The sequence below is a fragment of the Hippichthys cyanospilos genome, chromosome 3 (assembly GCF_059441005.1).
Source record: "Hippichthys cyanospilos isolate Australia breed blue-spotted pipefish chromosome 3, RoL_Hcya_1.0, whole genome shotgun sequence".
In the NCBI taxonomy this organism is placed as follows: domain Eukaryota; kingdom Metazoa; phylum Chordata; class Actinopteri; order Syngnathiformes; family Syngnathidae; genus Hippichthys; species Hippichthys cyanospilos.
In genome coordinates this window covers 29,254,478-29,274,228 of record NC_142371.1, presented here as the reverse complement: position 1 = coordinate 29,274,228, position 19,751 = coordinate 29,254,478, and the positions used below count along the sequence as shown (strand labels likewise).

General features: G+C 39.7%; 2 protein-coding genes across 7 annotated transcripts; both read left to right on the top strand.

Annotated features, from left to right (window-relative positions):
• The first annotated feature begins 6,354 nt into the window (after window positions 1–6,354).
• Window positions 6,355–12,575, top strand: LOC148426753 (uncharacterized). Of its 2 annotated transcripts, XM_088411107.1 has the most exons (15): window positions 6,355–7,552; window positions 7,651–7,782; window positions 7,896–9,184; window positions 9,287–9,998; window positions 10,071–10,193; window positions 10,276–10,419; window positions 10,511–10,630; window positions 10,719–10,874; window positions 10,973–11,085; window positions 11,173–11,305; window positions 11,381–11,532; window positions 11,611–11,707; window positions 11,800–11,961; window positions 12,038–12,201; window positions 12,289–12,575. In XM_088411107.1, the coding sequence occupies exons 1-15, from the start codon at window positions 6,355–6,357 to the stop codon at window positions 12,385–12,387; spliced, it is 4,794 nt and encodes a 1,597-aa protein (XP_088267233.1). In that variant the 3' UTR covers window positions 12,388–12,575. The 2 variants fall into 2 exon arrangements, with proteins under 2 accessions (XP_088267233.1, XP_088267232.1); XM_088411106.1 differs by having other exon boundaries at window positions 7,896–9,998.
• Window positions 12,576–12,849: 274 nt separating this feature from the next.
• Window positions 12,850–19,687, top strand: LOC148426752 (steroid 21-hydroxylase-like). 5 transcript variants are annotated; one of them, XM_088411837.1, is made up of 12 exons: window positions 12,850–13,052; window positions 13,291–13,413; window positions 13,508–13,597; window positions 13,721–13,875; window positions 13,954–14,049; window positions 14,331–14,441; window positions 14,530–14,616; window positions 14,994–15,065; window positions 16,794–16,907; window positions 18,091–18,257; window positions 18,500–18,603; window positions 18,673–19,687. In XM_088411837.1, exons 1-12 carry the CDS (start codon window positions 12,935–12,937, stop codon window positions 18,927–18,929), a joined length of 1,494 nt encoding a protein of 497 aa, XP_088267963.1. In that variant the 5' UTR covers window positions 12,850–12,934; the 3' UTR covers window positions 18,930–19,687. The 5 variants fall into 5 exon arrangements, with proteins under 5 accessions (XP_088267963.1, XP_088267965.1, XP_088267966.1 ...); XM_088411839.1 differs by having other exon boundaries at window positions 18,653–18,848; XM_088411840.1 differs by having other exon boundaries at window positions 18,508–18,603; window positions 18,673–18,818.
• Window positions 19,688–19,751: the final 64 nt, after the last annotated feature.

Here is a 19,751-nt window from a genome sequence, read left to right as displayed (position 1 = left end):
CATTCTTTAACTATTAGTAACATTAGACATTTCAGACGATTTCAAACTGATATAGAAACTTGGTTTGAAGTGAAATATACACACATTCATTGGTTTCTGGCAAAGAAACAACAAATTAAAAAAAATGTTTAAGGAGCTATAATCTGTTATGTTGGCATAATTGTCAAGTGCGCACAACTGAAAATGATTAGGAATTACTTGACGTGTACATACAAACTACCACCACTGAGCGACGCTGTTTCAAAGATTTTTATCTACTGTAATTCTTTCTTCAGAATGGCAAAGCGTTTATTAAATTTAAAACGGTTTAATGAGGGGAACGTTTTGACCCAAGGTCAGATGGTTTCTAATTTCTCAAAGAAAGAGTGATTTTCAGTTTTAGAGGTTCAACTGTCTGTAAAAGTCAATCTGTGTACTGCAGCTCCCCCTCTCAAGTGAGATGGAACAGGACTTCAAGTGGCGTAGGTAAAAGCCCTATTCATTTGCAATATAAACAATGCAAGGAGATATGTGGAGATGGAGCGATTCCTACATAGCCGTAGATCTGTGCTTCTATAAACATGCATTTAGCCAAATCTAGCAGGGAAAGTCAGTGCATTGCAAGACTGAGTGCAAAGATAGAATTACACAAGTTAAGAATTGTCACTTCAAAATAAATAAAGAATTCCCCTTATGTCCATAGTGAGCCTATATGCCATTTATTATTAGCCATAATGTCCTAAATGAGCTGAACATAGGAACAAAATGAATCAGTTAACAAAATGTTCACAAGTGTTGCAGTTGAAGGCAAAAAAGTGGGTGGAATAATAATAAATGAAGATAATGTGATGCAGCAGGTGATACAAATCCAAATTACTTGACAGATAAAATTGACCGACATAGATTATTAAATTCAAAACATTTTAAAATGTGGTCAATGTGTGCTTTGAACATATAAGCCCTATTTTGATTATTTATCATTGTTTTATTTAATCATATCATCCTGATTTTGAAACTAGAACACAGTAATCTGTTGCCCTTCAGGCTGGAATTTTGCATTGCAAAGGACAGCCATCGGGCCAAAACATAAAAAAATTCTTTGGAAGAGGTAATTATTGGATGATTGTGCTCTGCTACAGAATGCATAATGATGTGTTAAGTTGACGTTTACAAACAGGAGACAGAGTGCTATAAAAATGTATCATTTCTCTCCGTCATTCCCTGTGTATCACTTTCAGTGAAATTATTAGATAATTTTTTTTGTTAGCGCTAAAAATACTTACTTTCCAATTTAAGTGTTGATTTAAAAACTGTTTAGATAAAAGTTACAGCTCAGTGTTGTCTAGCAAATGTCTAATCTTCAAAATCAGATGCATTCATGCTGTCATCTCTCTCCAAATAAGGTGACTGAGTTTGGTGAACAGGTTTGATTTAGCTTTCCAGCTGAATGTATTTATTTTAAAGTTTTTTTTTTTTTCTCCTGTCTCTGGCCTTGCCGTAAAGAAGAGGGGTCTCTGTGCTCTACACAGTCTCCCTTAAAAATCACAGACAGCCTGCCTCCTAACATCTGCTACGGGATAGAAGAGGGAGAGGAGGAAGGGAGGAAGATGAGGTGATTTTAAAATGTTGACATCAAATGTCATTTGCTCACAATGCTGTGAACTGGGTACAATTTCGGTGCTAAATTCTTTAGCTAGCTGTGGTCCCAAAAGTCAGCAATTTTTTTTTTTTTAATCTTTTCTGATTTTGTTGAGAGCGTTAAAGTTAACCAAAGAAAACAGAGAGAGTGAGAGAGTGATGCAAGTGAGGAACAAGCGAAGGCTTATGTGCTGATATTATTCTAATCTTAGAGGCCCCGTCCAACGTAAGCAACACGGGAGGACTTGAGCATCACTTCAATGCAGACCCATCAATGGCTACTCTGTCTCAGCCTTCCACCATTAGACATTTCATTACGTTTGAATCTAGGGAGGATATGTGGCACAAGTACTAGCCGAGGCTGAAACATTAGTCACCTGCAAAGTCAATGGCAACCATCTTGGTGCACACAAAGAGCTTAGGATGCATAGAGATTCTGACGTTCTTGATAATTGACAGTTTAAAGAAGTTAATTGGATTTTATATGTTAAAATTTAAACAGATGCTACATGCTAAGTCTGGATGTCATTTTTCCACATACTAAAATAGAGAATAGTATAGAACGGATACAAATGTTTCCACAAAACTTTATTTTAGAAAAACATCTGGGTAATGGTCTGGATATAAGAATTTCATGTGTTCACAGTTTGGGCTAATTTAATCATCCACACTGCAGAATCCTAATGATCTACGCATAATCTTGTTGTTGCTATCTTGCCTTTTGGGTAAGGATACAAAACCAGATGCATGAATATCAATGGTGCAGCCAGTGCAGCGCACCAGGGCCACAGATTGCGGAGGGTCCCATTAAAAAAAGAAAAAAATTGTCCTGGATTATTTTGTTGCTAGAATAGCCCAGGGTGGGTCAGTGACACTCTATGGGTTATGGAAAAAAATAATGAGTCATGATAATCCAACGCTATGGTTGAAAAAAAGAGTGGCTAGTGAGTGGATATAAGTGCATGGCAAAGTCTGATTAAAAAGCGGTGCACAAAAAAAAAGAAGACAAGAAGAGACATGGTGAAGCTGGATAAAATATCTAAATTAAACTTGTTTTTCAGCCCAGCTAGTTTAGACTACCGTGGGTCCAGCCAACTCAGTAGCTTTCCAGCTAGCTCAATTGCAGAGGCAACATTTACCCTTCCGCTATGCTCCAATTTTCCAGGTGGTCAAAAGTCGTCATCCCCGACAACAGTCCAGCCCCAAGAGATGAATTTGGTGAATTGGGCTATGCTCACAAGTGGACCTATTACAAACTCATTAATAACTGTGCTGAACACAGGGCCCACAAAATGAGTTTCTCATGGGCGATTGACTACAGCTTCTTTTTATTAAAATGGATTAAAAGCATTTTATTGTTTTATGGTGCCACAATGAGCTGTTTGCATGGTGTGTGTGTGTGTGTTTGTGTATGTATACATTTCAAAAATAAAATACAGTATGTGCATATATCCTTAATTCCCTTTTAAATGGTATAAAATACATAAAGTTAGCTCAAACATTGACAAAAGTACAGCAGTTTGAAAGTTGAAATCCCTATTTTTGAGAAAAACTCATCTAACGTTTGGGCACATTCACTTTTCAGAGGTGTGGATCATCTACTAATCCCTTGTTTTCATACACTTTTTTTTTACACAATTTGAACCTTTGGGCTGCTGGGAAATGAAAGTCAAGGTCTCAAGGAGGTTGTTTTAGATGAATCAGAAAATGGATGCCTCTGTTGAAAATTCATTGTTGTCAATAACTCAGAATTGATCTTCCCTTTGTGAAAATGCATCACATCTATATAGAGCATATATGCAGCATATATAAATAATAATCAGTGTGTGATTTTTTTTAATGGACCTGTTGATGCATTGATTTTCACTGAACTGTGGAGGGAAAACCCTAAAACTATATACAGTAATTAAATATGATTAAAAAATGATATTGCAAAAAAAAAAAAAAATGTACGTAGTTCATTAAATAAGAATTAATTCAGGGTTTGCGCAACTCAATACTAATACTTTAGACCTACATGGTTAGGGTTAGTATATAAGAAGTTAAGTATATTTAAATACCATAAAACATCTTCTTCTCTTAAAAACTGTTGAAAATGTGGGCTTGGACTTAGATTTGGCTTCACCACAAGAACTTTAATGTCAATAACACCATTGAACCAGTACATTTAGTAACATATGACACAGCAAATATGCTTAAGAAACTGGTACGACATGTTTTCTCAGGGCTGTTTGTATTTTGTCAGGTGTGGAGTATCGTTGATTAAGGTCGGGCCTCTCCAAAAGGCCAGGGCAGGGTCAGCAGTAAGACGGGGGTGCAGCCGGGGTGGGGGGGAATGAGGAGTGGAGTGGTGCAATTTGCACTTTTGAGATGTGAGCTTATGTTGGGGGCATTTCTTACATTCCTGTCTCTGTATGCATGGATGCATGGATGCATGGATGGATTTCAGTTTATCAATATACTTATTGCAGATAAGAAAACATGGGCAACAATATTTCCACTCTAGTTTACTGTTAGGATGACAATTTCCTCCTTTTTAAAATGTTATGTATATATAGTACGCATGCAATGAAAGCAAAGTTCAATGATTGTGATCTGTGATCAAAACTGTTTTATTGAAAAGCATGCGTGCGGTGGTGGTTGTAGGTGCCTCTGCAAAATGTCACTCATGCCCGCTTGCTTGCAAAGCCTGGGTTAACTTGTCTTCATGTGGTTTTCGGAAGGAGGGATGGTGGGTGGCCATTTTAGTCTAAGATGCAGAGCCTCCACAGAGTATTCCTTAAAATGTGCTGGATATTTGGTCTCTTACATAACTGTGGCATAGTTACATCTCATTAATGCCAACAGACGGTCAATTCATATAGCGAGAGGTTCCCGTCTCCCAGAGTGGCCACTGAATACCTGCAGTGTTGTGTTGTGTATTGCAGCTGAATCATGATTCTCACGCCGTACATTCATTCACGTTGTATAATTGTGTGTACATTTTTACATTGGGGCATACATGCGAGTTATACCGCATTACATGCATGACATATCATGAAAAAACATCAGAAAGAAAAAATGTTTCACAATATTCCAACTGTATATTGAATGGAACATAAATGATGATGTACTAAATTGCACTAAACCGGGTGATCTCAATTTGGATGTTGGTAAATAAGAGAAGATCATGGTAAGTCGAAGATCTAATTCAATGGAAATGTACCCGTTTTTTGTCTAGTTCAAATATTTTCAAAGGTGGTTGGATGAGTGGGACCACTGGGGGGTGGAGTTGGGGGGAAACGGGATGCGGGGGTCCCTTAAGTACGAGCGAACTTTATCCCTTGCCACCTTTCTTTTTCTGCTCAACTCCCACCCTGAAAGTCTGTGTACAATTTTTCAATCAAATGGAGGGAAGCAAACAGAGATAAGAAAAAAAATCACTATCAGGTGAGTACCTCTTTTCACAATGTTTAATTGAGAAATGTATTTATTGGTATTGAGGACTTTTAACTGTTAAAATGCCACTCATTCTGCCAAAAACCTGCTATGCATATAATGTGGACATTGGAGGGCATAGGCACATTTGAAATTAACTACATCCATCTCAAGCAAGTTTTTATGTGTTACAGTACAAAAGCTGCATGAAATATTTGCAAATAAAAATATTTTTTGCCCACATTATTTTCATACAGGTCTTGTAATGGCTTCCTTTTCAAATAGTTAATGTCTGTTAATTGTTTCAAATGCATCTATCTTTAATAGCAAAAGGTAATGTCCCTTTTTGGAAGTTAAAGTGGTACACGTCATTCTAGGACCTTTATGTGACAAGCTGCCTGGCATCTTAAATGCTAAACACAAAATGTTGGTCATCGAGTGTTGCAATTAGTTGACTTATAGAACAGTTAACTTGATATTCTATTGATTCTATTCGACACGATGACATATTTTCTTATGTGTGTTTGATTGGTCACGGCTGTTGAAGCTTATGTAAGCTTCTGTGGCGTGAAAGACAAACAGACCCACAGTTCGATACAGTCCCCCACTGTTAGTTCACCACTCAGTTTCAACATTAGACTTATTCCTTCCTGTTCAAAACCATTTCATTTGGCCTGGGCTGGCAGATGAATGAACTATTATGGATGTCGGTCGAAACACTGTCACATTATGTCAGCTCATATTTAGTTTAGGCCTTTTGTAAAATGCCAGACTAAGTGCAGTTTTGATCAAATGTGCGTTGTAAGGATGTGTGTGATTTCACAATATTGTAATTTTAAAATTTTGTATGTTTGTATGTCTATTTTGAGAAAATTAAGTAGGATTGTCACTGATATTAAAAATAAATTAGAACTAACGGATTTGGTTCTGGAATGGACCTTAACCTTTCCAGAACTTGTGGTCACATGGTTTAGCCAGGTTTAAAAACTTCTTTTTGAATGAAAACATACTCTGTTTTTCACGACTAAGGATTGCCATGTATATATGGCATAAACATTACTTTAGCAGAGGATCGTAATAGCCAAAATTTGGTACTTAAGATTCAAAAAGAAACTAATTCTGACTAAATGTAAAGATATACAAGTAGATAAGATCCCCAAAATATTTGAAACACAGTTTGAATTTGAGACACAACTAATCATTTTCTTCTCATTTTAACTGTAGGCAAGCTGGCTCAACTCCTCCTCAGAAGAAGTTTATAATCTTAAGAGTAACATATAGACAGATATTCTAAAGTCAACCTCTGGTTACTGCCTCAAGATGTTGTTTACCTTTGGACTTCTCCTCCTTCTCACCCCATTTGCTTCTCTTCAAACCAGCACCAATCAGCCGAGAAACTCCACAGGAAATGCCTTGACTAAAGCCAATGTTGCTTTCACCGTTCCGAAACCAAAAACCAGCACTGCTCCTGCCAAACTGACGGCTAGTCCCACCCAAAATCTAAACAACATCAATCAGACAGTTTTACCGACTCCTCTTCCCAACCAAAAGCCTCCAGCAATAAACGCTACAGCCAGCACCAAAGGTAATCCCAGACAGACAGCAAACTCCATCACTGTATCCCCACCAGCGAAGACATCCACAGCAAGTGGAACTGAAACCAAGAAAGACAAGTTTGACGTTTCAGTTAATCAGACAGGCTTAGCTAAATCCACAAGAGTCAATGAAGTGAAGGTTGGCGATCAGTCAGTACTTTCAAGGTCAAGTCATCCATCGGTCAACGACACTAAAACCACTAAAGATAAACTCCAACTTTCTGTCAATCAAACTGCTATTGAGAAATCGCTTTCAACCAGCAATGGGAAGATAGCCAAAGTCAAGACAGGCCCTACCATGGTTCAAAATGCTCAGTCAACATCTACAAATTCAGCCAGCAGCACCAAAACCACCAAAAACCAGTCCACAGCCTCGGTCAATCAGACTGTTGTTGTGAAATCTCCCTCCGCCGGAGAAGTGAAGAACTCTAAAGAAAGGCCTGCCTCCACAGTCCAGACTCCTCTCTTAACCCCAGGAAAGGCCACTACAACCAGCGGTGTTGCAGCTGTCAAAGAAAAGACTATGAACTCTGATAATCGGACTGCAGGAATCAAAAATTTGAAGAACTCAAAAGTTAAACAAATGTCCACAGTCCAACCTGCTACACCTGCTGGTGGTCCTGCTGCTGTCCAGGATAGAGCCATAGCCTCTGACGAACAGGCAATGGTAAACAAGACTCTCAGCGACGCTAAAGTAAAGACTGCCTCTGCACAGCCAATCAAGGTGGTTATTGCAAATGACTGTGAGTCAAGCAACACCAAAGAGCATGAAGTGAGCCTGAAACCAGGTACTCCGTTGGTCATGACACATAAGATAAGTTTGATGCCCGGAGTCTGTACTGGTGGCTGTGAGACGGAGATGGCTGAGCTGAAGGGACGCTTGGACAGGCTGGAGAGAGAGATGTCCTGGATGAAGGACAAATGTATGGTTGTCAATTTCCCCATTTACGGTTGCCTGTCTCTGGAGTTGTTGATTTTTTTCCACATACCAAAACATTTTTTTGTTGTGTTTCCTGATCAGGTCCATGTTCTGCAAATTGTCCAAATGATTGTAGTGGCACTGGAGAATGTCAGAAAGGAAGATGCATCTGCCGGGAAGGATTCACTGGTCCAGACTGCAGTAACTGTGCTCAAGGAGCAGAGTGCAGTAAAAGTAAGTGTTTGTCATGTTGACTAAATCACTAAATGTGAAAACTGCATTCATCCTAAATTCAGTCTCTAACAATGATCTCTGTTTTTGTTTTTGTTTTGTTTTTTTAACACCAGAAGAAGCCAAGGGGGTTATAAAAATAAAAGTGGACAGAGAAGCCCAGAAAGAGAAAATAGACAGAATCATTATCAAGGAAAATGTAGATGACAGAATTAAAACAGCAGCGCAGGTGCAACTGGGGAAAAAGGACCAGAAGAAGGGGACTGATGCCAGGGAGACCGACACTAAATCAAAGTTAGCCACTGCTGCCAAGTTAGGTCTCACAAAAGCACAAATCAACTTGGATGCTTCTGGAAGGAAAATGACAATAAAAGGCTCCACAAAGACCACTATCCCTACTGTTGGTCAGATTTTGTTTAAGCATGAAGGCAGAAAGCAAGAGGAGGCCCACATGGGCAAAAATATGCTCTTGAGTACACAAAAGACTGATCGTAAAGTCATCAAGGAAGGAATCATGGTTAAATCAAATTCCAAATCTGATCAACTCAAAGATGAACCACAATTTAATTTAACCCAAAGTACAGTAACAAATTCAAACAGAACAAAAAATTCAGACGTTCTTACCAGGATTGTGGCAACAAACAAGAACCTAGCAGCAATAGACATGAAGAAGCAGTCAACAGTCAATGAAAAGCATTCCATGCAACCAGCAGGTTCAAAGCAGATTAAAAAGGTAAACGCGGATAATGCTGTACACTCCGTCGATGGAAACACAGAAAAGCATACACGTACTACAAATGCACTTACTGTTGAAGACTTAAACGTAAATTCAACCAAAACTAAGCAAGGGAGATATTCAATAACAAACGTTAAATCTGGACATAAATCTACATCTGTGGTCTCTGGTGACAACAGAAAATCAAATGCTAGCAAGACTGGAAAGGGGAGGGATGCTGTCACTGTGCATTTTGTGGATGGAAATTCAGGAGAGGCAGGGGATAGAAAGGTTTTGCATTCTGTTGATGTTAAAACTGGACAAGGGAGACATACTACGACTGTGCACTCTGCTGAGAACAGAAACACAGATGTTAGAAAGACCGGAAAAGGGAAGGATACCTTGAAATCGCATTCTGCAGATATCAAAACTGAGCAAGAAGGCAAGCAAACTACTACTGTCAAGGTGGTTGATGACAGAAACGTAGATGGTAGTAAAACTGGAAAATTGAAAACAACTAAAACTTTGCACTATATTGCTGGTAAAACTGAACAAAGCAGACATTCTACACTAGTGAACTCCGTCGATCGTAAAACTGAACAAGGCAGACATACTGTGCATCCAGCTGTCGACAGAAACACAGATGCTAGCAAGACTAAAAAAGGGAGCAATACCATTGCAGAGCATTCTGTTTCTAGCAAGGCTGGACAAAGCAGAGATACCATGACCAGTCACTCTGTTGATGGTAAGACTGGTCAAGGCAGAGGTACTGTGCACTCTGCGAATGGCAAGACTGCACAAAACAGACATACCAAAACTGTGCAATCTGTTGACAACAGAAACACCGTTGCCAGCAAAACTGGGCAAAGTCGAATTAGTACAACAGAGAATTCTGCTCATGCCAAAACTGGAAGAGGAAAGGATACACCAACTGTCCATTCTATTGATAACACAGATGCAAGCAGGACAGGAAAAGGTAGTGTCACCCTGAAGAGTCAATACATTGTGAATGCCTCTGTAGCAGCCACTACAGACAGAGCTAGAATTTCCCAGAGCCAAACAACTACCAATGGCGGCATGATGACAAGTGTCAAAAGGACAGGAGGTTTAGGTTCCATGAAAGTTGTGAACGTCTCATCCCACAGCTTCATTATCTCATGGTCAGCACCGCAAGGAATGTTCAAGAACTTTACAGTGATCAGAAGAGAGCCACAAGCAGAAGGGGATGAGGACGCTTACCAGGAATTTGAAGAGGAGGCTTTTGAGGGAGAAACCATTCAGGGTAAAATCGAGGTCCAAGTACACAAAGAGAGCACTTCCTCTTCAAGTAAAGTTATTGCATCAAGAAGCAAGGCAGAAACTAAGAGGATCATGCTGGTGGTGCCTGGCAATGTGCGGTCAGTTGAGTTCAGTAACCTTCGCACTAACACACGTTATGTCCTGCAAATATATGGTACTGCAGTGGACAGAAAATCCAAGATTCTCAGAGTTATTGCAACTACAGGTAAAAGGGAAATGCACTATGTTTTTACTAAAGGAAGTGGATGTGTCTAACCTCCTCGTCTTTCTTCTTTAGGTCCCGAGCCAGCCACAGATATGCTTTTTAGTAACATAACAGAGACATCACTCATGGTCTCCTGGTCCAAGCCCAAGACGAAAATCTCAGGCTACTTGCTCAAGTACACCCACATTGTCACAGGTCTGTCAAAAACATGTAAAAACACCATTGAAATGCCGAACCATCCGTGTTTACATCTGCGTTGTAAACTTTTACCTTCAAGGTGAGACCCATTCAGTGAACTTGGACTCCCAGCAGACTCATGTGGTCCTTTCCAAGTTGTCTGCTGGATCATCCTATTTAGTCACAGTTACCACAACACAAGGCAGGGTACAGAGTGATGCTCTTGTGTCCGTTATCACCACAGGTACAGCACAAATTCCACTCACCACAGTTCTCAAATTGTGAAAATCATGCACTTTTAGTACAATGCAATAATATGTTGTTTCTCATCGCAGTGCCTGCGCCGCCAACCCACCTTCGTGCCATCAATGTGACAGACACCAAAGCAGTGCTGCAATGGACTCCCAGTTTGGGCAAGGTAGACCGTTTCATCATCAGCTACGAGTCCTCCAAGAGTGAGTGCAAGAAATGTAAACCTTTTGTCTTGATGATACAGTCTTACGGATTGCATAACTAGGTAAACTATTCTCCTCTTTGCCATAGCTCCTAATGTGACTGTGACAGTCATGGTGTCTGGAAACTCAGTGGAGCACCAGCTGAGAGGCTTGCAGAGAGGCACTCTGTACACCGTCAAAGTCCTGAGCCAGAAGGACAATCTTCAGAGCTCAGCAGTAACAACATCTTTCACAACGGCCAATAGTAAGTCGACATCAAGTTTAGGGTTGGATCTAGCTTATTAAATCAGTTTCGCAAGGGACGGGAAATTAGTAATTGGGCCTTTCTGTATCTCTTGTAAGTGGTCAAAGCCAGCGAAGTGGGTGCTCGCTCAGCTCTAATTGTTTGGAGAAGTTCTACTGTAGTGTATCACAGCTACAGACTGATTTACCAAGTGGCAGGAGAGGAAGCAACGGTGAGTAGTGGTCCGTGATTATCATTTACCAAAAAAATGAAGAGAATCCATAAGATGTATGTAAGATCATTTCTTTGCTCATACTAGGAGATTATTCTGGAGCCCACAATGACAGAGTATAAATTGACAGGCCTATTACCTATGTCACGCTATAACGTTCTGGTAGAGGGCGAAAGAGATGGACATTACACATCAATTGTGACCACTGAATTCATCACAGGTAAAGGCAGAAACCAAAGTTGTCCATCCACTCTGGTAATAAACTCATTATTTCCTCTCCAAACCAATTTTACAGGGAAGCTGCGTTTCCCCTACCCGACTGAGTGCTCTCAGGAGCTGCTGAATGGAGCTCTTCAGTCAGGTGAGGTAGACATCTACCCCCAGGGAAAGGAGGGCCAGGTCTTCAGGGTCTACTGTGACATGGAGACTGATGGCGGCGGTTGGACGGTGAAACAAAATGTAGTCATTTAAATAATTTGAGAAATGACAGGACATATTCATCCAGAAGCATCTTTTTTTTTCTAGGTGTTCCAGAGAAGAATGAATGGAAAGACAGATTTCTACAGAACCTGGAGTGAATACAGATCCGGATTTGGAAATATTAGTGAAGAATTCTGGCTTGGTACAGCTACACTTTGCTTGACAAACAATTGCATTTCCTTGAGTAGTGGGCCCGGTCTGTACATCACTTCCTTTCTTTCACTCCATCAACAGGAAATGAAATTCTGCACAACTTGACCAGCATAGGCCCCGTGAGCTTGAGGATAGACCTGCGTTCTGGAAATGAAACAGTTTATGCTCACTATGCTAACTTTTCCATTGAGTCTGAGGAGAATTATTTTGCTCTCGCGGTGTCTGGATACACAGGAACAGCAGGTGACATGTTTTTCCTCAATCTTGAATACCACCTGCAGAACGTCATCGTTATTAACACACTGCCATTCTTGGCCAGGTGACTCTATGAAGTACCACAATGAGCGTCCATTCTCAACCCGGGATAAGGACCCTGACTCTTTGGGGATCCACTGCTCTCGGGCCTACATGGGAGGCTGGTGGTATAAAAACTGCTATAAAACCAACCTCAATGGGCTTTATGGCATCAACACTAACAATCAGGTACAGTAAGAAAATTCTGAACTTTCTTTTCCCCGAGTCTCTACCCACTGACAGAACAAAATCGATGCTGTGTTTAATGTAATACAGGGAGTAGTGTGGATAGACTGGAAAGGTAAGGACTCTTCCATTCCCTTCACTGAGATGAAGTTCAGACCGTCCAGGTTTTCTCCTGCGACACATGGCTAAGGAGTATGAATTTCTCAAGAACAACTCCAGATAAAGGAATGATCCCATTGTTTTTGTATGTCACTTTTAACCAGTTTGTTTTGTGAGTGTTCCACTTGACCAGAGCCTTATCGCTGCTGAGCTCTGCAGGGATGCATTCTATTTTTCTGTCTAGCCCATCCAGTTCAACAGGGTGGCGTCTGACTCATCTCACTACTACTGTAAATATGCACTGTCTCACTCAGTTGAAATAAATGTGGGTCTGATGTGGGCTGGTTTTACATTAAACACATCCTGTTAAGGGAAAATAAATGTGTCCTCTTCCTTTGCATGAAACAAAAACATTGCGAGTTAATCTGTGATGTTGCCTAGGCCATGTTATCATGTCCTTCAAGTGGAAACAGATTTTGTTACAAAAGAAAATATTTAAACGCCCTTGATATGATCTCCAACACACACACACATGAAGAGAAGTGCTTTGGATCACTATAAATGGGGCGAAAAGTGCGATGAGAAGCTTTTTTGGGAAGAAGAGCAGCATCACACAGGAGACAAGATTTCTAAAGGGATGGTGGTGTTCACTGTTGGAGCTGCCGTCTTTATTTTAGTGCTCGCACTCCTGCAAGTCTTCTTCAAATCTGCACCAAGAAACAACTCTCAATGCCTCAATGGAAAAACTCCACCAGGTAATTACATATTAATACTTAAAGTCAATCAAAAAGCATCCATGATTTCATCCTTTTTATCAAAAAACCTCTATACTTAAAAATATGTATCCATTTTTTTGAACAATGACATGTAATATTAAATATTGAGAAACATGCTTTTCATTGAGTGACAGTATATAAATTTCCCATAAATCACTGTAAGATATGCTGTTTTAGTCAGCTTCTTTCTTTTTTTCCCCTTCTTGCTCCTTTTCAGGCCCTCCAAGCAGTTTCCTTATAGGAAACATGACAGAGTTTACTTACGACCACCTGCCAATTCACCTAACACATCTAGCACGGCGTTACGGAGACATCTATCAACTTAAATGTGGAAACACAAGTACTCACCAAGATTTTGCTTCCTTGTTTTCACAAGTGAACATTTTGGTTTGTTTTAAAAACATACAAATTTTCTTCTCTCTTCTTTTAATTAGAAATAGTGGTTCTGAACAGCAGTGAGGTCATAAGAGAAGTTCTGGTGAAGAAATGGTCTGATTTTGCAGGAAGGCCAATTTCATTCACAGGTAATTTCCATGACAATAATATATCATGCTGATACAAGGGACATACACAAGACATATACTATAAAATGGATGGACGGATAGTTTAAATTTAGTTTGTGACCGAGAATTAAATTTCCTTCACAGGAGATTTTGTGTCTGCTGGTGGGCGCTCTATTTCTCTGGGAGACTATAACGATGAGTGGCGGGCCCATCGACGCCTGGTGCACGGTGCTTTGATGCGATGTTGTCATCATTCTTTGCAAGAGGTTATTGAAAAGCAGGCGGCACATCTCTGCAAGGTAGATACGGTGATACACACAATATCGTATGATATGATACATAATTAACATATTAATGGTTGTATCTATCTTTTGCAGGTTTTGAAGGCCTATCAAGGTGGTGCTGCTGACCTCACTGAGGATTTCACAGTGGCAGCCAGTAATGTGATCACCACTTTGACTTTTGGGAAGGAAGTGAGTTTGTGTCATTTTAAGTGTGCGGACAAACTAGGCTGATTCATTTGCTTTTTAAAATGGACAGCTGTGCTAAGTCATTATTAGAAAAGGAAAAATGTTTCTATACAAACAAAAAACGTAAAACGAATATTAAAGGACACTTCATAATGTCAATTCTTGGTGGTCCAGATAAAAAAAACAAGGCATTATCACTTGGCATAATTGCATCGACACTGAGAGGAAAGGTACAGTCCAATATTCTATTTTTGAGGCTTTATGTAATTGGTCAACTCTTTCAGTATGACAAGAATTCTTCGGAGCTGCAGGAACTTCATACCTGTCTGAATGAGATTGTTGCTCTATGGGGCTCCTGTTGGATTTCAGCCCTGGACTCCTTCCCTTTGCTGAGAGTTAGTATAAAAGAGATAATCATTAAAATTCCAGTACATTTTATAATAATCATCTGATGTTTGGATAATGTCTCATGTTCTTTCCAAGAAATTACCCAACCCTGTTTTCTCCCGTCTGATGCGAGAGGTGACCAAGAGAGACACCATCATTAGCAAACACCTCAACAGCTACAAGGTCAGTGTCCACATATGTCACTGCAATGCGGTTTGTTTTGAGAGGGTACCGAGTTGTGGTGAGGGAGTTTGGAGAAGGGCACATTTGTCTGTTCGAATCGTCAATCAAGAGAATTAAAAACAAACATTCTCTTTCATTTTCTATTTGAGCACTGGTAAAAGTTTTCTCTGCAAAATAAAGTATGGTGAAACAAATAAAACAAATAAAATTTGCCATTGCGTTAAAATCTGTAAATGCAAGTGCATTGATGATTGTACCTCAAATTGTGATTGTTTTGTTTCACTGAGATGCGTATCTATTATGCTTGTCCTATGCTGTTAATATCTTTGACTAAACAATAATCCTTATCTTGTCGTCATGTTTTGTCCCTTGTGCAGTCACAAGACAGCAAACATGAAGGCACCATAACAGGCTACATCCTCAAGGGGCTTCACACCAAGAATGGAGTGGTAATAATCAGGATTATTAACCAAGCATGTATGCTTATCAAGTATTATTACAGCTAGGGGTAAGTTCAGAAGTAGGTGAACAGTGACACCGTCTTGTGTGTTTGGTCAATATCACTATAAGATGCCTTTGGTGTCCTTATCAGAATCACTTAGTCGCCATGAAAATGCTTAATTTTTTTTTGGTTGAAATGCATATAGAGCAAAGAGGTCCAATGTATGGCTCAATTGATTATTTTGTGAAGCATAAAAAAAAAATGAGTAGGACCAAACCCAGTAGGCCACTGTCCATGACACTGTAATGCTCTTGCATGTGTTAAAGGATTCGCTTAGTGTGGCTCTGTCCAATCGCCTACTTCACTGAAAGAAATGCATTAGAAAAATCACTTAACAAGCGCTTTGTCCAGCTGCTATCTGCCGCAACTAACGCTCGTGCTTGATAACTAATTGACCTGCTCAGTCCCCTCCACAGTCTTCTTTGTCCCTGACAACGAACATAACAATACTAAAAAATTCTTACTTTTACAAGCAAAGCTCAGATGAGCACTGCAACTTAGACCAGTTGCCAGGCTTGAGCAAAATAGCTTGCTGATCGCCACTATTTGTAAGTAATTAAGACCAAGCTGGCATGTATAGCAAAAATCTGATTATAATTTACACTAAGTGTTTTAAAAATATATAGAGTGCTCCCTTGCAACCTAGCATTTTGTCTTTCTATCTCAGTGCTTCAAATTTTTTTTCATTTAAATAAAAAAAGTCATATTGCAGAGACACAGCATGAAGGTTCCCTGCATGCCAAACAGATGAGTTAACTGTAAATGCACATGCCATGGGCACTCTTTCGACATCAAACTACTGTTGTGCACATATTAAATCTTAAATGATTAAACCCTGTACAGCCTTGCTGTAGTCGGCCGAAGTTACCCCTGGAGTAATGGCGCTTGGACATTGAACTAGAGTGGAGCCTGTAGCTGACTAAACATGATAACAAGCAGAGTTTAAACTTGAAATGTATTACAAAAGCACGAGATAAATGATTTTCAACGCTCTCTTTCATCCTCACAGCTCTCATTCTGCCACTCATTTGTGCATCATTCTCATGTGAGCTTCATGAGCAAGACTGCCCAGCCAATCTGTCAATCAGCTCACGGGTACTCCTATAAGACATGTGATTGTCTCTGGCGTGACCATCAACCAATGAGGGCAGGAGCGGATTACAATTCCTGCCCTGCCCATGTTTGGTCAGCTACAGGCCCCGCTCTAGTTGGATGTCTGAGGGCCGTTACTCTGAGGGAAACTCTGGCCCTTCGTGTTCCCAGGCTGCAGCCAAGGGATGGAAATGAGAAGGGATAGCAGTGCACTTACTGTATAAGGTTTAATAATTTAAAATTTAAGTAAATATGTGTACTGGAGTAAACTTTGTCTCAAATATCTAACTTATAAATACTTTTCACATTTAAAAAATTCTGGTACCCACATACACATGCATAAAAATGTGCAGATTTCACATTTCGCGAGTGGTTATCGGTCCCCATTAACCGCGTGAGAGTGAGGGAACACTGTACCATGATTTTATCTGTCCAGCCCCCTTGAGAGTATGTAGATTTGTCTCCATTCGGCCCCTGAGCTAAAATGAGTTTGGTAACCCTGGTATAGTGTATATGAAATCCAAAGCAGTGTCAGAAAAAGGCAATACATGTGATTGTATTTCTTTACTTTGTTGGCCACCAGCTGCTGACAGACACTCACGTTCACATGGCCACTGTGGACCTGCTCATTGGAGGCACAGAGACCACCGCGGCCTGGCTTAACTGGACAATAGCTTTTCTCTTGCACCGACCAGAGGTAGTTCACATCAATACCTTGGTGTTAAGTAAGTTTTTTCTTTATAGCAACAATTAACCAGCCTTTGGAAATGGAGGATTCCAATTGTTGGAGCTTCATGGTTGAAAGTTTGAGCCGCTTTTAATAGATGGTCCAGGTTATCTGTTGTTCTAATTCGAGTTTCATAATTTTCCACCTATTTTAACTGGAAGACAGGTGTGGATTGCAGACGGGCTAATCTCTCACTCATTCACAAAGAAGTTACACTGCTATAAAATGATGCAGAATGTGGCTTGGCGTTGTCCTGCTCTAATAAGCACAAATGTCCCTAAAAAAGACATTGCGTGGATGACAACATATGTGACACATGCAGGCAAAGGGTTCCACAAGTCGGCAGTTAATGTTAAATGACAAATATAGATCATGTGGACAAAAATATTGATTTAGAGATTTACCCAAAAATACCCTCTTTAAGGTCTTTATTTTAATCTCCCAGCAACCAAAAGATTACATTTTTTGCCGAAGCATTTGAAAAAAAAGGGATTACTTAATATTGTACATCAAACTAATGTACGTGTGTAGCTAACCTCCTCGGAGCTCCTCGTATCAAATGTCATTTCACAAATGATTTCATCATACAAATGTAGATAGCAAGTAAACAAAAAAACAAAAACAATAATAACGTAAAAAATGCTATATAATATTACTGCCCAGCACAAAATGGAAGAGAAGACTGACTTATGTAGATGTAGATTCGGTGCAGAATGACATTGATGACTCAAATTTCATTTGTTGACCCATGCCGAACTTTTTGTCAGAGCTCGTCACAGCATCAGCATTTGTGGTTCCTTCACAGACATGCAGGATACTCACGCTGTGAGCACTAACACACCCTATACTATCACCGATGCTTTAACCCTAACAATCCAAGTAGTCATTTTTCGAGTCATCAGATCACAGCACACTTTTTCCCTTTGACTGTTAATCTCAAAATAACGTTTGAATATTAAATATTGTGTCTTTGTAGAGTATTCCATTTAATATAGCTTGAAATGATTTGCAAATCAGTGTATAATGTCATCTTGAATCAAGTTTTCAGTTTTGCAAATTAACCAATTTATGTTTCCACATGTTAATTGGAATTAGGTTTTCAACAAACCTTTCACATGGATATGCTTACTTGCCTCTCTCCTGCACCCATCAGATCCAGACTCTGGTGTATGAGGAGCTGTGCACCATACCAGAGGGTCGCTATCCCAAATACAGCGAGAGGCATAAACTTCCCGTCCTCAGCGCCCTCATCAACGAAGTTCTCCGACTCAGGCCTGTTGCTCCCCTGGCCGTACCACACAGAGCCATCAGAGACAGCAGGTCAGCAAAATTGGACACGTCCAAAAACACAGAGAAGCCACACTCACCATTTCATTCTGACTGCATTTTCTAATTCAGATTCTCTTAATAAGGCTTTAGTGGGTTTTAGTTTTCTTTTTTTTTTTAATGTTTGAGTTTAGTTCAGCTCATATTAGATATTGGAGGATAATTTTTGTTTGCAAGACAACAACTGTAGTTTAACGCTATTATGTCGCCATTAAAGTGAGCGGAACTTTGCGTAGTATTGCAGGTTTTTTCATCCCCAAGAACACAGTTATCATACCAAATCTTTTTGGGGCTCATCATGATCCTTCAGTCTGGACTGAGCCATACAGCTTCAAACCAGGTACAGCACATTTTTGTTTTGTTACAGTATAACGCTCATAACAGCACAGCTCACCATTCTGCCTTTCAGAACGTTTCCTGGAGGCAGGAGGGGCTTCCCCAAGAGCTCTGATCCCCTTTGGCGGGGGGGCTCGTCTCTGCTTGGGGGAAGCGGTTGCCAAAATGGAGCTTTTCCTCTTTACGGCCTATTTGCTGAGAGATTTTCACTTCATTCCAACTGATGCTAACAGTCTACCTGACCTGAGAGGCGTTGCTAGTGTTGTACTCAAGGTCAAGGCATACAAAGTTATTGTACGCCCACGACCTGTTCACAATGACCAGTCTTGAAATGTGTTTAGTTTGAAATTGTAAATAGTAAACTAAAGATTACACACTTGCTGAGTGTTGTCACTGATGTTTTAATATCAAGTCAGAAGTGATTTTTTTTTTTGCAGATGTATGTGTTGTAACTATTATTTGGAGTGCCGTTTTAATTTGATTCATGAAAATGTTTATTTCATTGAAAAAAATATTTAAAAAAACAACCTCTTGAACCATGTGGTTTGGTTTCAGCGTGCAAGCTTCTTTTTAAATGTACCTGTGCAATCAATTCATCGGTAACTCTAGTTCAACACAAATTGACACCGTCACTTGATTCATGATGATATAATAGGTCACACATCACTGGTACATTTCCATATAGACTTGTAAAACATACGTTTTTATTTCAGGGTACCTTTACATTAAAAGAGAACATTGCCGCTATGTGGCAAAAACGCAACATTACAACACTATGAGCAACGTGCTTTTTTTTTTTTTTTAATGGTTTTTAGTATAATTAATATATGAGAGATCCTCCATTTTAGACATCCTGTCCTTTGGACTTTTGTGGCTAAAAACAGTATATAGTGAATATGCTAAGTTATCGCTGCATGTACTGTTTTTTACTGGTTTGTTTCAGTTTCATGATAGACCAGGGTTGGGTAAACTGAGAAGTCTTGTATTACATTTTTAAAGGATCTTTGGAAATTCTGTACACACCAAATGTTAAAAAAGTGTCTATCCCCGCTAATGATGTAATTTGAAAAAGTTATTTTGAGAAACATCCTATGTGTTGTTACTAGAAGTATGAATGACACCACGATATCCCTTCATGCAAGTGTGTACTGA

Bases quoted from the DNA above. Each gene is read 5' to 3' on its own strand.
- LOC148426753 (XM_088411106.1), top strand. From the start codon at position 6,355: ATGTTGTTTACCTTTGGACTTCTCCTCCTTCTCACCCCATTTGCTTCT. The intron at 7,553-7,650 runs GTATGGTTGTCA...TTTCCTGATCAG, and splicing joins GTCCTGGATGAAGGACAAAT to GTCCATGTTCTGCAAATTGT. The intron at 10,631-10,718 runs GTGAGTGCAAGA...TCTTTGCCATAG, and splicing joins CAGCTACGAGTCCTCCAAGA to CTCCTAATGTGACTGTGACA.
- LOC148426752 (XM_088411837.1), top strand. From the start codon at position 12,935: ATGGTGGTGTTCACTGTTGGAGCTGCCGTCTTTATTTTAGTGCTCGCA. The intron at 14,442-14,529 runs GTTAGTATAAAA...GTTCTTTCCAAG, and splicing joins ACTCCTTCCCTTTGCTGAGA to AAATTACCCAACCCTGTTTT. The intron at 14,617-14,993 runs GTCAGTGTCCAC...TCCCTTGTGCAG, and splicing joins AACACCTCAACAGCTACAAG to TCACAAGACAGCAAACATGA.